Source organism: Ipomoea triloba, chromosome 3 (genome assembly GCF_003576645.1).
Source record: "Ipomoea triloba cultivar NCNSP0323 chromosome 3, ASM357664v1".
Taxonomy (NCBI): Eukaryota; Viridiplantae; Streptophyta; class Magnoliopsida; order Solanales; family Convolvulaceae; genus Ipomoea; species Ipomoea triloba.
In genome coordinates, this window is record NC_044918.1 from 2,133,769 (window position 1) to 2,150,635 (window position 16,867).

General features: G+C 37.4%; 3 protein-coding genes across 14 annotated transcripts; all 3 read left to right on the forward strand.

The window, feature by feature from the left end:
- The first annotated feature begins 538 nt into the window (after positions 1-538).
- LOC116014439 (glutamate receptor 3.6-like) lies at positions 539-5,140 on the forward strand. 3 transcript variants are annotated; one of them, XM_031254497.1, is made up of 7 exons: positions 539-626; positions 1,256-1,557; positions 1,727-3,075; positions 3,164-3,441; positions 3,590-3,621; positions 3,734-4,140; positions 4,398-5,140. In XM_031254497.1, exons 1-7 carry the CDS (start codon positions 604-606, stop codon positions 4,821-4,823), a joined length of 2,817 nt encoding a protein of 938 aa, XP_031110357.1. In that variant the 5' UTR covers positions 539-603; the 3' UTR covers positions 4,824-5,140. The 3 variants fall into 3 exon arrangements, with proteins under 3 accessions (XP_031110357.1, XP_031110356.1, XP_031110355.1); XM_031254496.1 differs by lacking the exon at positions 539-626 and adding an exon at positions 710-802; XM_031254495.1 differs by lacking the exon at positions 539-626 and having other exon boundaries at positions 737-1,557.
- Positions 5,141-5,621: 481 nt separating this feature from the next.
- Positions 5,622-9,350, forward strand: LOC116014212 (glutamate receptor 3.6-like). 7 transcript variants are annotated; one of them, XM_031254215.1, is made up of 7 exons: positions 5,622-5,889; positions 6,039-6,340; positions 6,429-7,756; positions 7,842-8,119; positions 8,419-8,450; positions 8,550-8,965; positions 9,069-9,350. In XM_031254215.1, exons 1-7 carry the CDS (start codon positions 5,885-5,887, stop codon positions 9,306-9,308), a joined length of 2,601 nt encoding a protein of 866 aa, XP_031110075.1. In that variant the 5' UTR covers positions 5,622-5,884; the 3' UTR covers positions 9,309-9,350. The 7 variants fall into 7 exon arrangements, with proteins under 7 accessions (XP_031110075.1, XP_031110076.1, XP_031110079.1 ...); XM_031254216.1 differs by having other exon boundaries at positions 6,042-6,340; XM_031254219.1 differs by having other exon boundaries at positions 5,622-5,783.
- A 1,374-nt stretch (positions 9,351-10,724) lies between these two features.
- On the forward strand, positions 10,725-15,838 carry LOC116011892 (glutamate receptor 3.3-like). Of its 4 annotated transcripts, XM_031251319.1 has the most exons (8): positions 10,725-10,770; positions 12,081-12,385; positions 12,476-12,837; positions 12,931-13,803; positions 13,889-14,166; positions 14,455-14,486; positions 14,580-14,995; positions 15,094-15,838. In XM_031251319.1, the coding sequence occupies exons 2-8, from the start codon at positions 12,115-12,117 to the stop codon at positions 15,466-15,468; spliced, it is 2,607 nt and encodes an 868-aa protein (XP_031107179.1). In that variant the 5' UTR covers positions 10,725-10,770; positions 12,081-12,114; the 3' UTR covers positions 15,469-15,838. The 4 variants fall into 4 exon arrangements, with proteins under 4 accessions (XP_031107179.1, XP_031107177.1, XP_031107178.1 ...); XM_031251317.1 differs by having other exon boundaries at positions 12,476-13,803; XM_031251318.1 differs by lacking the exon at positions 10,725-10,770 and adding an exon at positions 11,728-11,977 and having other exon boundaries at positions 12,476-13,803.
- Positions 15,839-16,867: the final 1,029 nt, after the last annotated feature.

A 16,867-nucleotide genomic window follows, 5' to 3' on the forward strand; every position in this document is an offset into this window, starting at 1 on the left:
TCCATAAATAACAAATTTAACTAAAATGTTGATATACTCATATTTATACGTTAGAAAATGCTATAATTGAAATATAATATTAAGTTATGTTATGATATTTGATAATATTTATTAAATATTTTATAGTTGAGCTCAAATAGTTCAAACTTAAAAATTAAAGTTTCCAACTCAAATTTCAAATTTTAATTATTCGTGTTCATCTCAACTCGATTACATCACTAAATGCGAAATCAAATTTGAATTAGTTTATAATAAAGTGAATATTAGATGTGATTCAAGTTACACATTTATTATTTAATTTTATATATATCATACTTTGTTTGGAAAAAAAATAATCCATCATTTAATGGCCTTGACCACCATATGAAGATATTTAATGGCCATGACCACCATATGAATCCCACCCACCTTGTACTAAGAATCCATCATTTTCACACTCTCCACTATTTGTATTCCACTGAACTAAGACAGGCATGTATGAACAGTACGACCTACATCACAATGCTGACTACTCACAATTTCACCTTTCAATTGTTTCATCAAAGACAAACAGACAATCCAAACTATATACACCACATATGAAACCTCAGGAAATTAAAGACAATGGAAGAAATGAAGACAATCTGGTACAAATACCCCACTGTACTCTTTGCCATTCTTTGAAACTATATTATCTTCTTAATTGCCTTTTTTTTTTTTGGTTACCTTGTTTTCATTCTTTTTAGTTTCAAGTTCGTTGCATTAAGGATGTTTCACTTTTAATATGATAAATGTTTGTCCCTACACGGCAAGATTTAACTAGGTTTCTCGATTCTGTTCTTTACTTTTTGAACTTTTCTATGCATATTGCTTTTGTGATTTGTCTGCTCTATTGATACTTCAAAGAATATGCCTTTTTTCACTCTACTCTCCTTATTGGGTTAGGAAGAATCTTAATTTAGCTCTCCCGCTACTGTGTAGGTCAATCTGCTTTTTTGTTGATCCTGTAAACCTTCCTATTTTATCTGTTTTCTTGAGCTGAAAGTCTCAAAAACTGCCTTTTCTGAGCTTTTATTATCTGAACACAAGGCTTTATTTCATGTTTTTCTTTTCCTGGAAAAATTACTTACATTATCAGTGGAATTTGATGCTCAAGGCATGAATTTATTGACTTCAGACACAATGAATTTCTTCCACACTTATATTAACTGTATGATTTTGACATTCCTTTGATGTTTAATTTCCTTAATTTGTTACTTTTTGATGTGCAAAACAGGGTGAAATCTGGGGTGTTGATCAGTCAGTTGATTATGAAACTGTTTTGGGCATTGATATTTGCAGTTTTATACAATGGGTATTTGTCAGAAGGGGTTAACTCAACCCTTTCTTCTACTAGGCCTGGTGTTGTGAATATTGGGTGTATTCTCACGTTTGATTCTGATGTGGGTAAAGTTACAAAAGTAGCTGTGGAAGCTGCAGTTGAGGATGTGAATTCTGATCCAACTGTTCTTGGAGGAACCGAGTTGAATATCAACATGCTTGATAGCAATTCTAGTGGATTTCTTGGGATTGTTGAAGGTAAATAAATTCACTTCGAGACCTATATCTTTGCTAATTGAGTATTACTGACTCTGTTACATTGGTAATTTAGACCTATATCTTTGCTAATTCAGTTGACTAGATAGCTTTTAGTATTTGGTTGGAAGGATTTCCGTTAGTTAATATTTGATAAAATTATCATCGACAGCTATACGCTTCATGGAGACTGAAACGGTAGCCATACTCGGGCCCCAATCTTCAGTAATAGCTCATGTGATTTCCCACATTGCGAATGAGCTCCGAGTCCCTCTATTGTCTTTTGCTGCGTCTGATCCCACTCTCTCTTCGCTTCAGTATCCGTTCTTTGTTAGGACCTCACAGAACGATTTGTTCCAGATGGCTGCGATAGCGTCGATTATTGAGCACTATGGATGGAGAGAAGTGAATGCTATCTACGTAGATGATGATTATGGAAGGAATGGCATTGCAGCTTTAGCAGATCAACTTGCCATGAGGCGGTGCCGGATCTCTTATAAAGCGCCTTTGAAGCCCGAACCAACAATTGACGACATGAGGGATATGTTAGTTCAGGTGGCTTTAACTGAATCACGAATTCTTATTGTCCACACTTATTCCCCCGAGGGGCTGAAAATATTTTCTCTCGGGAAGAATTTAGGGATGGCAGACAGCGGATTCGTGTGGATTGCTACATACTGGCTCTCGACTTACCTCGACACAAATGGTCCCCTTTCTTCAGATATAATGGAAAATATCGAAGGAGCTATTACATTTCGCCCGTATATTCCAGATTCAGAACGAAAGAGGAACTTTACCTCTAGATGGAGCGATTTGGTTAGAAGGTTTGGAACCGATAGGCATTTGGGGTTAAGCACTTACGGTCTGTATGCATATGACACTGTTCGGTTACTTGCATATGCTCTTGATGCGTTCTTTAAACAAGGTGGAAACATTTCTTTTTCTATAGATCCTAGGCTAGAAGAAGCGGGTAGTGGGGGCTTAAACATTTCTATGAACATTTTTGACGGGGGGAAGTTATTACTTGACAAGATTTTGAAGACCAGCGTAACTGGAGTGACGGGACTATTTAAATTTACCGAGGACAAGGAACTCTATCGCCCTGCATTTGAAGTTATTAATGTTATTGGAAATGGAATTAGGAAAGTCGGTTACTGGTCTAACTACTCGGGGTTATCTGTAGTGCCTCCTGAGTCACTCTACTCTTTTCCACCAAACCATTCACTTTCGAGCCAAAAACTATATCCTGTAATCTGGGCAGGACATACTATACAGAAACCTCGAGGCTGGGTTTTTCCAAACAATGGGAGGCAATTGAGAGTTGGAGTCCCTAACCGAGTTAGTTTTCTTGAATTTGTTGAACAGGCACCGGGTTCTGATATGTTCAAAGGCTACTGTATTGAAGTCTTCACAGCTGCGCTAAACTATTTGCCATATGCTGTACCGTACAAATTTGTGCCCTTTGGAGATGGGCATAACAACCCCGACGATACTGAACTTGTGCGTGGAATTGCTGAAGGGGTGAGTTTAGGAAACAAAGGTTTCGCCATATCAATATTGTTGTCGGGTTTCGTTGTTGTGCCCTTAACGATGGATTCTGTTGTTTCAGGACTATGGTGCAGCTGTGGGCGACATTGCAATCACGACTCAGCGCACGAAGATGGTTGATTTCACACAACCTTATATCGACTCGGGGCTAGTTGTGGTGGCACCAGTTAAAGAGAGGGGCTCTAGTGCTTGGGCTTTTCTTAGCCCGTTTACTCCTATGATGTGGTGTATCACTGGAATGTTTTTTTTTGTCATCGGGGCAGTGGTTTGGGTTTTGGAACACAGAATGAACGATGATTTTCGTGGACCTCCTAGAAAGCAAATCGAAACTATTTTCTGGTGAGTGTCCAAGAAATATATTCTTAACTAAAATGAATTTGCAAATTTTCCACAGTATTTTACTTCCCTTCAGTAACATGAATTTGCAAAATTTCCACAGTATTTTACTTCCCTTCAGTAACATGAATTTGCAAATTTTCCATTTCAGGTTTAGCCTTTCGACGCTCTTCTTTGCCCACAGTAAGTGGATTATTTCTGCTGGTTTAGATTCTTATTGACTTTTTGCCTCAAGAGGTAAGCTGGTATAATGAAGTTATTTTCTAAATTCTAATATTATCTTGTAACCTTGCAGGAGAAAACACTGTGAGCACCTTAGGCCGCATTGTCCTCGTGATATGGTTGTTTGTGGTTTTAATAATCACCTCGAGTTACACTGCCAGTCTCACCTCAATCCTAACAGTGCAGCATCTTTCTTCCCCGATTAAAGGAATCGAAAGTTTGATGACGACAAATGACCCCATCGGATACCAGCTTGGTTCTTTTGCTCGTAATTATCTGATTGAAGAACTTGGCATTGATGAATCTAGGCTCGTTCCTCTTAACCTGCCCGAAGATTATGCTAAGGCTTTAAGAGATGGCCCGAGTAAAGGTGGTGTTGCAGCTGTGGTAGATCAACGTGCTTATATCGAACTTTTCCTCTCTAGCCACTGTGATTTCAGTATTTTAGGCCAAGAATTCACCAGAAATGGATGGGGATTTGTAAGTAGCCTCTCTCTATATATCTTTTGCTCGTCTCTCATGTACTTATCTTGGATCTTGGACTGTAAACACTTTGAGCATGCCATTCTATATTGACAGTATGTTAGTATAATTGAAGCATGTGCTCCATCCCAACTAAAATCTTAAGTTGATAGTTGGATTGCACATTTATGTTTATATATTATATGCTCAACAATTATGTTACTTAGATGCATATTACACACATATGATTTGAGTCTTTGTTTCTTTAACACTAGGCCTTTCCGAAGGACTCTGCTCTGGCAGTTGACATGTCAACCGCGATTCTGAAATTGTCAGAAGACGGGGAGCTCCAAAGGATTCACGACAAATGGCTGCTGAGGAGCGCTTGCACGTCACAGAACACGAAGCTCGAGGACAACCGGCTTCAACTGAAGAGCTTCTGGGGTCTGTTCTTAATAAGTGGATCGGTATGCGTTTTAGCCCTGCTGGTCTACTTTGCTCTGTTAACGCGCAAGTTTATGCGACATTACTCCAAGCCTGAGTCTGAGCCTGAGCCATCTTCTCGAGGAAGCTCACGGACAGCACGGCTCCAGACATTCCTGTCGTTCGTTGATGAAAAGGAAAACTCGGTGAAATGTCGGTCGAAAAAGAGGGAGTTGGAGGGTGTTTCAGCTAGAAGTACAGGTGAAGATGCAGAATGAATGGTTCCTAGCTTCACAAATGCACAGATAGCAACTTTTCCTTTTTGTATATGACTCCTTTTTTTTAGAGGTAATAGCAGTACAGAATAGAATATCCACTTCCAGAGCCCTTCTCAGAGGTGTATTTATTACTTGGTTTGAGGCACTCTGGGCATTGGACAGCTAATTCATTTCATTTATTTACATGCATACTATATTATATGTGTGTATATATTTGCCATACTATGAAGTGATGGCCAATGCCACGTCTCAAATCGAGCATGGACATTCGAACTCGTGATCTTGACTCTGCACTATGCTTACTTTCCATAGTCAAACGCGCTCAACTACGAAATTCTTTTGTTATCTGGTTGTTATATCCTTCTTAAAACCAATTAGTGATAAGTAGGTGAATATTAATAATTTAATTACATTTTTTCATGGTAAGTTAAGGATCACTTTTCAAATCGAACAGGGGTTGAACTCAACAGATGCTGAGTATTTTAAATGCAAGTCTTATTAGGTACCATTGGCAATGATATACATTTGTGGTTGTACTTGGTTGATGTTGGTTCAAAAGATGCCTTTTGGAAGTGGGACTTTTGAGGCAGACAGCATCTGATCCATATTTGGCTACCACTTTTCTGAGTTTCTCTCCTCCCTTCATCTTTTCCCCACAAAAGCTACCTTTACCCAAAGTTATTTATATATTTAGAAATTATATTAAACGCAAAGTTAAATAAAAAACAAAATTAAATTTAAAAGTTATAAGAAAATGATGATAGAGTTTGTTTGGCTAGAAAATAGAAATGAATTTCCCCCTCACATGTAAACTTGCATATTTCATTTTAGTATCCTCAGTACTTGATAGAACTTAAAGAATCGATTACATCTCGCAATCAAACTTGTATGATTGTTTTTATCAAAATCAGGGAAATCGATTTTAGGTGTTGGTGAATTTCCAAAAGGCTAAGATTCCAGGTTAAGTTCTATCTAAATTCACTCCCACATTACTATCCTGCTCTTCGAAATGCAGAGTTAAGAGGAAGCCTTACCACTGTACTCCCACTCATTATTCGTTGATGCTGTAAACTTCACTACTTTTTTCTGCTTGTTTGAGTTGATATTGGCTGTTATGAGCCTTAAATTATTTGAATAATTGAATAACGCCTACAATTTTATGCTGGCCAATGGTATGATTTTGATATTCCATTGATGTTTAGTTTCTGTGCGTAGCAGGGTGGAATCTAGGGTTTTGATCACTCAATTCATTATGAAACTGTTTGGGGCATTGATGTTCGCAGTTTTCTACTTTGGGTATTTGCCCCAAGGAGTTAACTCAACTCTTTCTGCAAGACCTAGAGTGGTGAACATTGGGTGTGTTCTCACGTTGAGAACGGATGTTGGTAAAATTGCAAAATCGGTAATAGAAACTGCAGTAGAAGACATCAATTCTAATCCAGCTGTTCTTGGAGGAACAAAGTTGAATATCTCCATCGTTGATGACAGTAACAGTGGATTGCTGGGGATAGTTGAAGGTAAATTCACTGCTAATATATATTTGTGGATTAAGTTGACTAGCTAGGTTTTCGAATTTGATCAGAAGGATATGATTTTCATGAACAGCTATACGCTACATGGAGACTGACACTGTGGCCATAATTGGCCCCCAATCTTCAGTCATAGCTCATGCGATTGCTCACATTGCAAATGAGCTCCATGTCCCTCTATTGTCTTTTTCTGCCACTGATCCTGCTCTCTCTTCACTTCAGTATCCATTCTTTGTCAGGACCTCACCAAATGATATGTTTCAGATGGCTGCAATAGCATCAATTGTCCAATACTATCAATGGAAAGCAGTGATTGCTATATATACAGATGATGACTCTGGAAGGAGTGGCATTGATGCATTAGCAGATCAACTAGCTATGAGGCGATGTCGGATCTCTTATAAAGCACCTCTGAAACCTCAAGCAACATTGGATGAAGTGAGGGATGTGTTAGTTCAGCTGGCTTTAACAGAATCACGAATTATTATTGTTCACACTTGTCCTTATAGGGGACTGGATATATTTTCTCTGGCGAAGAATTTAGGAATGACAGAAAGTGGATATGTGTGGATTGCTACGAATTGGCTCTCCACTATCTTTGACACAATAGGTCCCCTTTCTTCAGAGGTAATTGACAATATTCAAGGAACTATTACATTACGCACATATGTTCCGTATTCAGAGGCAAAGAGGAACTTTGTCTCTAGGTGGAGCAATTTGAGCAGAAGAGTTGGAACTAATAGCACTTTTGGGATGTGCACTTACGGTTTATATGCATATGACACTGTGTGGTTACTTGCTCATGCTCTTGATGCATTCTTTAAACAAGGTGGAAACATTTCATTTTCAAGAGATCCTATACATAGAGGGGGCTTAAATCATTATTCTATGAATGTCTTTGATGGAGGGAAATTATTGCTTGACAACATCTTGAAGACCAATATAACTGGTGTGACAGGGCTATTCAAATACACCTCAGACAGGGAACTCTATCACCCTGCATTTGAAGTTATTAATGTGATTGGAACTGGAATCAGGAAAGTTGGTTACTGGTCTAATTACTCTGGGTTATCAGTAGTGCGTCCTGACTCTATCTACTCTTATCCGCCAAGTCGCTTGCGTTCCAGTCAACAACTATATCCCATGGTCTGGACAGGAGAAACAACAAAGAAACCTCGAGGGTGGGCCTTTCCAAACTATGGAACACCACTGAAAGTAGGAGTCCCTATTCGAGCTGGCCTTAATGAATTTGTTGAACGGGTACCAGGTACTGATATCTTCAAAGGGTACTGTATTGAGGTCTTCACAACTGCACTAAACTATTTGCCATATGCTGTACCATTTAAATTTTTCCCCTTTGGCGAATCAAACTATACAGAACTTGTGGGCCTAGTCACTGAAGGGGTGAGTTTTGGAAACAAAGGTTCGTTTGTAGCGAAATTAATATTGGGTTTTGTTATGCACTTAACTACGATTTCTGTCTATTCAGGTTTATGATGCAGCTGTGGGTACCATTGCTATCACAAGTAATCGGACAGAAATGGTTGATTTCACTCAGCCTTTTACTCAGTCAGGCTACGTTGTGGTGGTACCAGTTAGAGAGAGGGGCTCTAGTGCTTGGGCTTTTCTTAGGCCATTTACTCCTATGATGTGGTGTGTCACCGGAATGTTTTTTCTTCTCATTGGTGCAACGATTTGGATTTTGGAGCATAGAATGAATAATGATTTTCGTGGACCTCCTAGAGAGCAAATTGAAACTATTTTTTGGTGAGTGTCCAAGAAATACTTTCTGTAATGAAATGAACAATCAGAACACAAATCTTACTGCCACTTTTGGCTTTGACTTCACTTCTTTTTCTTCATAAAAGGTAATCGCGAATAAAATGAAGTTGATATGATGAATATTAAACCATTAAAGATATGCATGAATTGATGTTCTTTTTTGAATTTCAGAGTTTCGTTTCTCATCACTGATGTTACCATGATTCTGTGAATAAAGTGCACAAGTTCCATATAATTTAACTTCCTCTCATCATTAACATGCATTAGTGAATTTTCCTTTTCAGGTTTGGGTTTTATACATTCTTCTCTGCCAGCAGTAAGTGGATTTTTGTTTGTTTAGATTCTTATGTGATTTATTTTTTCTTTTGGTAAGCTTTATATTGAGATTATTTTCTAATATTTTATAACCGTGCAGGACATAACACTGTCATGCTTGTCAGCACCTTAGGCCGCCTTGTCTTTCTGATGTGGCTAGTTGTGATTTTAATAATCAACGCTAGTTACACTGCCAACCTTACCTCAATCCTCATGGTTCATCATCTTTTTTCCCCAATCGAAGGAATTGAAAGTTTGTTAACAACAAATGACACCATTGGTTACCATCGTGGTTCATTTATTCGCAACTATCTGATTGAAGAACTTGGCATTCATGAATCCAGGCTCATTCCTTTTAACGTGACAGAAGATTATGCTAAAGCTTTAAGAGATGGTCCTGAAAAAGGTGGTGTTGCTGCTGTGGTAGACGAGCGTGTTTATATGGAACTCTTCCTCTCAACCCACTGTGAATTCTGCATTGTAGGCTCAGAGTTTTTCAGAAGTGGAATGGGATTTGTAAGTAGCTTGATCTATTTCTTTTGCTTTTTGCTCACTCACATACCTTGATCTTGAACTGGAAGGCTTTTGCTAAAGTTTTTGTTTCTTGATACAATGCAAGGCCTTTCCGAAGGCCTCTCCTCTGGCAGTTGACATGTCAACTGCAATTCAGGAATTGTCAGAAAATGGAGAGCTTCAAAGGATCCAAGACAAGTGGCTGTTAAGAGGTGCTTGCAAATCACAAAACACAGAGCTTGAAGTGAATCAGCTTCACTTGAAGAGCTTCTCAAGGCTGTTCTTAATATGTGGATTTGCATGCCTTTTTGCCCTTCTAGTGCACTTCATGTTTGTAAATAAATAAATAATGTTCTTGAATTATATATATAGGCTAATTTCAAGTGCATCCACCTCCCGTGAGACCCTTCGTAAATGCACAAGCTATTACACGAATGCACACAGGGTAAATTTTATGCATTCATGTAGTAACTTTTAGTGGTAACATGGGAGTTCAATCTCGGTATAAGTGCACAGTTTGGTGTTGAGTCTTGAAATTATAAGGGTGAGCATTGATAAGTTATGGTTAGTAAGCGACTGAAAACCAAATAACTGATAGCTTTGTTTTAATATTCAACATGGGAGTTCGATCTCGCCACAAGTGCACAGTTTGGTGTTGAGTCTTGAAATTATAAGTGTGAACATTGATAAGTTATGGTTAGTAAGCAACTGAAAACCAAATAACTGATAGCTATGTTTTAATATTCATAACTGACCAAAACTGACTAATAATATAGATATAACCATTGGTCAGTTCAACTATTGATTATTAATTTTGTTTTTTTTTTTTGAAAAAATTATTAATTTTGTTGATTTTTTAAGTATGCTCACCCCTACCGTGTTAGAAAAAGAAAGAATATAGATTATTGTATATTTGTATAAGAACATCCACAACCCTTCTCCCATATTCTTTTTATTTTTTGGGCTCAACTCTTCCACAACATCATTTAATCTCTTCCCTTATTTATTCTCCAATCTCGTTCTACAATTTTCTCCTTATTTTGTAGGCCATATTCCTCTATATCATCTACTTCGTATTACTTTATTCACCTTATAATTTTAATTTCAAATCAAACTAAATTTAAATAAAGAAATAAAATAATTTTAGAATTACAAAATATAATTTCATAAATTAATTCAAACAATTAACACCACATTAAAATTCCAAAAGAAAGGAAAATGGAACTAAAAATTAAAGTTGAGGTACATATAAATATAGAAAAAAATTAAAACAAATAAATGTTGTGCAAAATTTTAATATATATTTTTAAATTGATGGTCACTACCCAATTTACGTATGCAAACACGCACACTAGTGATGCGTGTCTGCACGCGTCATGTCCCAATATATTTATTTTTCGGAAAATAAATTTCCACTCTCCCTAATTCTTTGTCCCCTCTTTCTCCCCCTTATCTCGCCATATTGGAGATGCCTTAATATACAGTTGGTCCTAGCAATTTCTCAGTCTACTTTTGAGCAGACTGCACTCACAGCAGCATCTGATCCATTTTTGGCTACCCACCACTTTACTCTTCTTATATCCATTGTTTAACTTACTTTTTTTAGTCAAGTCATTTTAATGGATCCTGTTTGCACTATGTCCTGCTAGATATTTGTACTGTGCTTTAAACTTACGCGGAAGACTAAAACAAATGTGGATATGTTTATAAATTCTGGGCAAGCTCATGCTCATTATTATATTATCTATCACTCCATCAAACTTCTACCGCCCATGCAATGCAAGCTCCTTTTTATTCTACTTTTCCAGGTAAGCAACCATACACTACACTTTCTATCATTCCATCTGTACCTATAGTCCTATACTATGAATTGCATGCAATGTTTTCTGTTTTCTTCTCCCCCAAATTGTTGGAGTATTATTTTATTCATTATCCCAACTAGGGATAAAATATTACTCATTTCGTCTTATTTTAAGCATGTGTTTGGGTAAGAAAACAAAACTTGAACACCTAAAACTTATTATAGCTGGTTCATCGTCTGAAAGATCATAATAGAAAGTTGGGATCATTTTTTTAAAAAACTCGAGTTATATTTAATTTAATATTAGTATACCGACCTCCAAAAGGTATGATATTGATTGTTTGGCTAGAAATGATGATGGATATATTGAAGACGGACTCCAAAACGAAAGGCAACCCGAGCTGAGGGCTACCTCTCGGCCCTAGCTTGGGCGACCTTGGCCAGGGCAACCTGGGCTTGGGAGTGCCCCGGCTAAGGTAGCCTCGACCTTGCCCGTGTGGACTCGGTCAACAAGATAGTTACAACCAACTTGCCCTTTTTAGGGAGCGATTAGGAGGCATAGCTTCTTAGTATAAAATAACACATTATTGTCTTGTTGAAGACAACTAATCACATATTTTATCATTATAACTCCTTGTAATCTTCTTACAACACTATATTAATACAAGAATTGTTTCCGCAACATTTATTAATGGTCTTTTTTATCGAATCATTCTTCGGTGGTAGCATTCCTATTATTATCGGGTTTATTAATTTAGACTACTACCGTGAGTTAATTAAATCAGGAAATTCAATTTTCCCCCTCACATGTAAACCTACCTACCCATTTCATTTTAGAATCCTCAGTACTTGATAGAACTGAAAGAATCGATCACATCTCGTAATCCAACTTGTATGATTGTTTTCATCAAAAGGGAAATCGATTTTAGGTATTGGTAAATTACTAAATTTCCAAAAGGCTAATTAAGATTCCAGGTTAAGTTGTGTCTAAATTCACTCCCACTGAACATTACTATCCTGCTCTTCCAAATGCAGAGTAAGGAGGAAGCCTTTAACTCTCCCAGAGCTGTGTAGATAGATAGATCATAGATAGATATGCTTATAAGTTGAAGCTGTAAACCTCACTACTTTTTCTGTTTGTTTGAGTTGAAATTGGCTGTTCTGAGCTTTGAATCATTTGAACAATAATGCCTACACTTGTATTCTGGCCAATGGTATGATTTTGATATTCCATTGATGTTTAATTTCTTTATTGCTTCGTATTATACTAATTCTTATCTTCAAGTTTGAGTTATGCTTAGTTTCTGTGTTTAACAGGGTGAAATCTGGGGTTTTGATCACTCAATTCATTATGAAACTGTTTTGGGCATTGATGTTCGCAGTTTTCTACTGTGGATATTTGTCCCAAGGGCAAAGGGTTAATTCAACTCTTTCTGCAAAGCCTAGTGTCGTCAACGTTGGGTGTATTCTAACGTTGAGATCTGACATTGGTAAAATTACAAAATCTGTAATAGAAACTGCATTAGAAGATATCAATTCTAATCCAGATGTTCTTGGAGGAACCAAGTTGAATCTCTCCATCGTTGATGACAGAAACAGTGGATTGCTGGGGATAGTTGAAGGTAAATTCACTGCTAATATATATTTGTGTATTAAGTTGACTAGCTAGCTTTTCGAATTTGATCAGAAGGAAATATGATTTTCATGAACAGCTATACGCTACATGGAGATGGACAGCGTGGCCATAATTGGCCCCCAATCTTCAGTCATAGCTCATGCGATTGCCCACATTGCAAATGAGATCCATGTCCCTCTATTGTCTTTTTCTGCCACTGATCCTGCTCTCTCTTCACTGCAGTATCCATTCTTTGTCAGGTCCTCACCGAATGATATGTTTCAGATGGCTGCAATAGCATCAATTGTCCAATACTATCAATGGGAAGCAGTGATTGCTATATATGTAGACGATGACTATGGAAGGAGTGGCATTGATGCATTAGCAGATCAACTGGCTAATAGGCGATGTCAGATCTCTCATAAAGCACCTCTGAAACCTCAAGCAACATTGGAAGAAGTGAGGGATACTTTAGCTCAGCTGGCTCTAATGGAATCGCGAATTATTGTTGTTCACACTTATGCTCATATGGGACTGAATATATTTTCTCAGGCGAAGAATTTAGGAATGACAGAAAGTGGATTCGCATGGATTGCTACTAATTGGCTCTCCACTATCTTTGACACGATAGGTCCCCTATCTTCAGAGGTAATGGACAATATTCAAGGAACTATTACATTACGCACATATGTTCCGGATTCTGAGGCAAAGAAGAACTTTGTCTCTAGGTGGAGCAATTTGAGCAGAAGAGTTGGAACTAATAGCACTTTTGGGATGTGCACTTACGGTTTATATGCGTATGACACTGTGTGGCTACTTGCTCGTGCTCTTGATGCATTCTTTAAACAGGGTGGAAATGTTTCATTTTCTATAAATCCTATGCTAGAAACTGGCTTAAATCTTTATTCTATGAATGTCTTTGATGGAGGGAAGTTATTGCTTGACAACATTTTGAAGACCAATATAACTGGTGTGACAGGGCTATTCAAATACACCTCAGACCGGGAACTCTATCGCCCTGCATTTGAAGTTATCAATGTGATTGGAACTGGAATCAGGAAAGTTGGTTACTGGTCTAATTACTTTGGGTTATCAGTAGTGCATCCTGACTCTCCCTACTCTTATCCGTCGAGTCGTTTATCTTCTAGTCAACAACTATATACTGTGGTCTGGCCAGGAGAAACAACAGAAAAACCTCGAGGGTGGGTCTTTCCAAACAATGGGAGGACACTGAAAGTAGGAGCCCCTATTCGAGCTGGTCTTAAGGAATTTGTTGAACGGGTACCAGGTACTGATATGTTCAAAGGGTACTGTATTGAGGTCTTCACAACTGCACTAAACTATTTGGCATATGCTGTACCATTCAAAATTTCCCCCTTTGGTGAATCAAACTATACAGAACTTCTTGGCCTAGTCCATGAAGGGGTGAGTTTTGGAAACAAAGGTTTGTTTGTAGCGAAATTAATATTGGGTTTTGTTATGCACTTAACTACAATTTCTGTCAATTCAGGTTTATGATGCAGCTGTGGGTACCATTGCTATCACAAGTAACCGGACAGAAATGGTTGATTTCACTCAGCCTTATATTCAGTCAGCCTACGTTGTGGTGGTACCAGTTAGAGAGAGGGGCTCTAGTGCTTGGGCTTTTCTTAGGCCATTTACTCCTATGATGTGGTGTGTCACCGGAATGTTTTTTCTTCTTATTGGTGCAGCAATTTGGGTTTTGGAGCATAGAATGAATGATGATTTTCGTGGACGTCCAAGAGATCAAATTGAAACTATATTTTGGTGAGTGTCCAAAAAATACATTCTGTACTGAAATGAACAACCAGAACATACATCATACTTCCACTTTTGATTGCACATCTTTTCGTTCACAAAAGATAATTGTTAACTAAATGAAGTAGATATGGTGAATATTAAGCCATTAAAGATCTGCATGGTGAGTTTCTTTCTTGAACTTCAGACTATCGTTTCTCATCACTGATGCCACTATGATTCTGTGAATAATGTGCACAAGTTCCATATAATTTTACTTGCACTCATTAAAACCCATTTGTGAATTTTTCATTTCAGGTTTGGGTTTTTGACAATTGTCTCTGGCAACAGTAAGTGGATTTTTGTTTGTTTAGATTCTTATATGACCTTTTATTGGTAAGCTTTATGTCGAGACTATTTTCTAATAATTTTTAACCGTGCAGAGGAATCAAATGTCAGGGTTATCAGCACCTTAGGACGCCTTGTCCTTATGATATGGCTATTTGTGGTTTTGATAATAAACGATAGTTACACTGCCAGCCTTGCCTCAATGCTCATGGTTCAACATCTTTCTTCCCCAATCAAAGGAATTGAAAGCTTGTTAAAAACAAACGACCCCATTGGTTACCATCGTGGTTCATTTATTCGCAATTATCTGATTGAAGAACTTGGCATTCATGAATCCAGGCTCGTTCCTTTTAATGTGACAGAAGATTATGCTAAAGCTTTAAGGGATGGTCCCAGAAAAGGCGGTGTTGCTGCTGTGGTAGATCAACGTGTTTATATGGAACTCTTCCTCTCAACCCACTGTGAATTCTGTATTGTAGGCCCAGAGTTTTTCAGAAGTGGAATGGGATTTGTAAGTAGCTTGATATATTATATTTCACAAGTAATTTGTTACAACTTGTACTGATAATCGATCTTTAATTTGTCGTTTCTTGATACAATGCAATTAAGGCCTTTCCGAAGGACTCTCATCTGGCAGTTGATATGTCAACTGCAATTCAGGAATTGTCAGACAGTGGAGAGCTTCAAAGGATCCATGACAAGTGGCTATTGAGAGGTGCTTGCAAATCAGAAGACACACAGAATGAAGTGAACCGGCTTCACCCGAAGTGCTTCTCAGGGCTGTTCTTAACGTGCGGATTTGCATGCCTTTTTGCCCTGCTGCTGCACTTCAGCTCTCTGGCAATATACTCCCACCCCGCTGATCAATCATCGTCCAGTGAAAGCTCATCATGCCCCCGAACACTCCTTTCGTGTCTTGATGAAAAGGACAGTTCAGTAAAATATCATTCTAAAAGACGACAACTGCACCGGGTTTCTTCTTGAAGGACTGACTGATAAAGGTGCATATTGAATGACTGACTGGTTTACTCAACCTTAAATATCCTATCAGTTTAGTATATAAAATGTTATCTAACCTAAAAGGATTCCAAAGTTTATGAACACATGAATTAAAGTTGTATGTACATGTAGCAGTAGTTTGTCTTTGTATATGCTTCACTTTGGACTATTTATATGTGTGTCTGCCATATTATATATGGAGTACTGTAATGGCAAGTCTTGTTATAGGTACCCTTGAGTCTTGACAACGATATAGTTTTCAGCTTCTACTTTCATTCAAAAGATTGCATTTCGATTTTATAACTAAATGATAAAACAGAGAAAAAAAAAATGTTTTAGAGGACTTTTGAAGCTACTCCAATGATGTTGTATTATTTTTCCTTCAAGAAATATTTATTTGATAACTATATTCACCAAGAGTACTGCTAATTTTTTTTCTAAAATATTTATCCCCAACAATTTACATTGTTATTAATACATAGTAAGATTGACTAGTTTACGAGTAGCTAATAGAAAAAAAAAATCAAAACAAAAAAAAAATAATCTTTTTAAAACTTGGTCATATAATAGGTGAAAATAGTGTTGAAATTATTACTCATTTTATTTGCCTTGGCCTTATAGGATTTGATATATAAGTCACTCAAGTCTAACTTCGTCATTCTATCCCTACTAGCATTCATTTAGGGTGTGTTTAAAAACTCAAAAAATAATTTTCAGTAAAGGGAAAATTCGTGACTTCTTGACTTCTTCTGATAATGTTTTCTAGACTTTCTTATGTCATCCTCCGCTTTCTACCATGACTAGTTTCCGAAGAAACCAGACTGGTTTCTGCCAGAAACTAGTACAAACTGGACTGGTTGTGATAGGGAATATACCGCCCTACATATTTTGTATAGGTATTCAGGTACAGGTATTAGCCTTATATAAAGGACTCTTTCATATGGGAGGTCATGAGATCAAGCCCCAGTGGAAGCGTTGTTGACTCTTTGTGCTTCAATAGGTTGAGAAAATATAGATGAACAGATACTACAATGTAATAGAGTTAGTAGCATAAAGAAAAATATATAGGACCTTAGTCCTTCATCAAGGAGGCTTCTTTTTTTTTTTCCTCTAAAACACCCAAGAAGCTATACTCTTTACTCTCTCTAAATTATTCAAGAACAATCAATAAAAGAGACGAATTGAGAGCCAATTTACGAATCTACACTATGCGTTACATACAATTTCTATACATATTTTGTACTTGAGTACATGGAGGAATTAATAGCATCGGGTTTCATTGAAAACCAATAGAAACTAGACTGGTTTTCACCGGAAACCAATCTAGTTTCTATTTGTTTTCGACAAAAACCAGTCTGGTTTGTATTGGTTTTCGTCGGAAACC

What these genes read in the sequence shown, in the direction of transcription:
- LOC116014212 (XM_031254215.1), top strand. An exon ending in ATTGCTGGGGATAGTTGAAG is followed by an intron (nt 6,341 to 6,428) that starts GTAAATTCACTG and finishes TTTCATGAACAG; the next exon opens with CTATACGCTACATGGAGACT. An exon ending in TACATTCTTCTCTGCCAGCA is followed by an intron (nt 8,451 to 8,549) that starts GTAAGTGGATTT and finishes ATAACCGTGCAG; the next exon opens with GACATAACACTGTCATGCTT.
- LOC116011892 (XM_031251317.1), top strand. Translation starts at nt 12,115, where the DNA reads ATGAAACTGTTTTGGGCATTGATGTTCGCAGTTTTCTACTGTGGATAT. An exon ending in ATTGCTGGGGATAGTTGAAG is followed by an intron (nt 12,386 to 12,475) that starts GTAAATTCACTG and finishes TTTCATGAACAG; the next exon opens with CTATACGCTACATGGAGATG. An exon ending in GACAATTGTCTCTGGCAACA is followed by an intron (nt 14,487 to 14,579) that starts GTAAGTGGATTT and finishes TTAACCGTGCAG; the next exon opens with AGGAATCAAATGTCAGGGTT.
- LOC116014439 (XM_031254495.1), top strand. Translation starts at nt 1,212, where the DNA reads ATGTTTAATTTCCTTAATTTGTTACTTTTTGATGTGCAAAACAGGGTG. An exon ending in CAAATCGAAACTATTTTCTG is followed by an intron (nt 3,442 to 3,589) that starts GTGAGTGTCCAA and finishes TTTCCATTTCAG; the next exon opens with GTTTAGCCTTTCGACGCTCT. An exon ending in CCAGAAATGGATGGGGATTT is followed by an intron (nt 4,141 to 4,397) that starts GTAAGTAGCCTC and finishes CTTTAACACTAG; the next exon opens with GCCTTTCCGAAGGACTCTGC.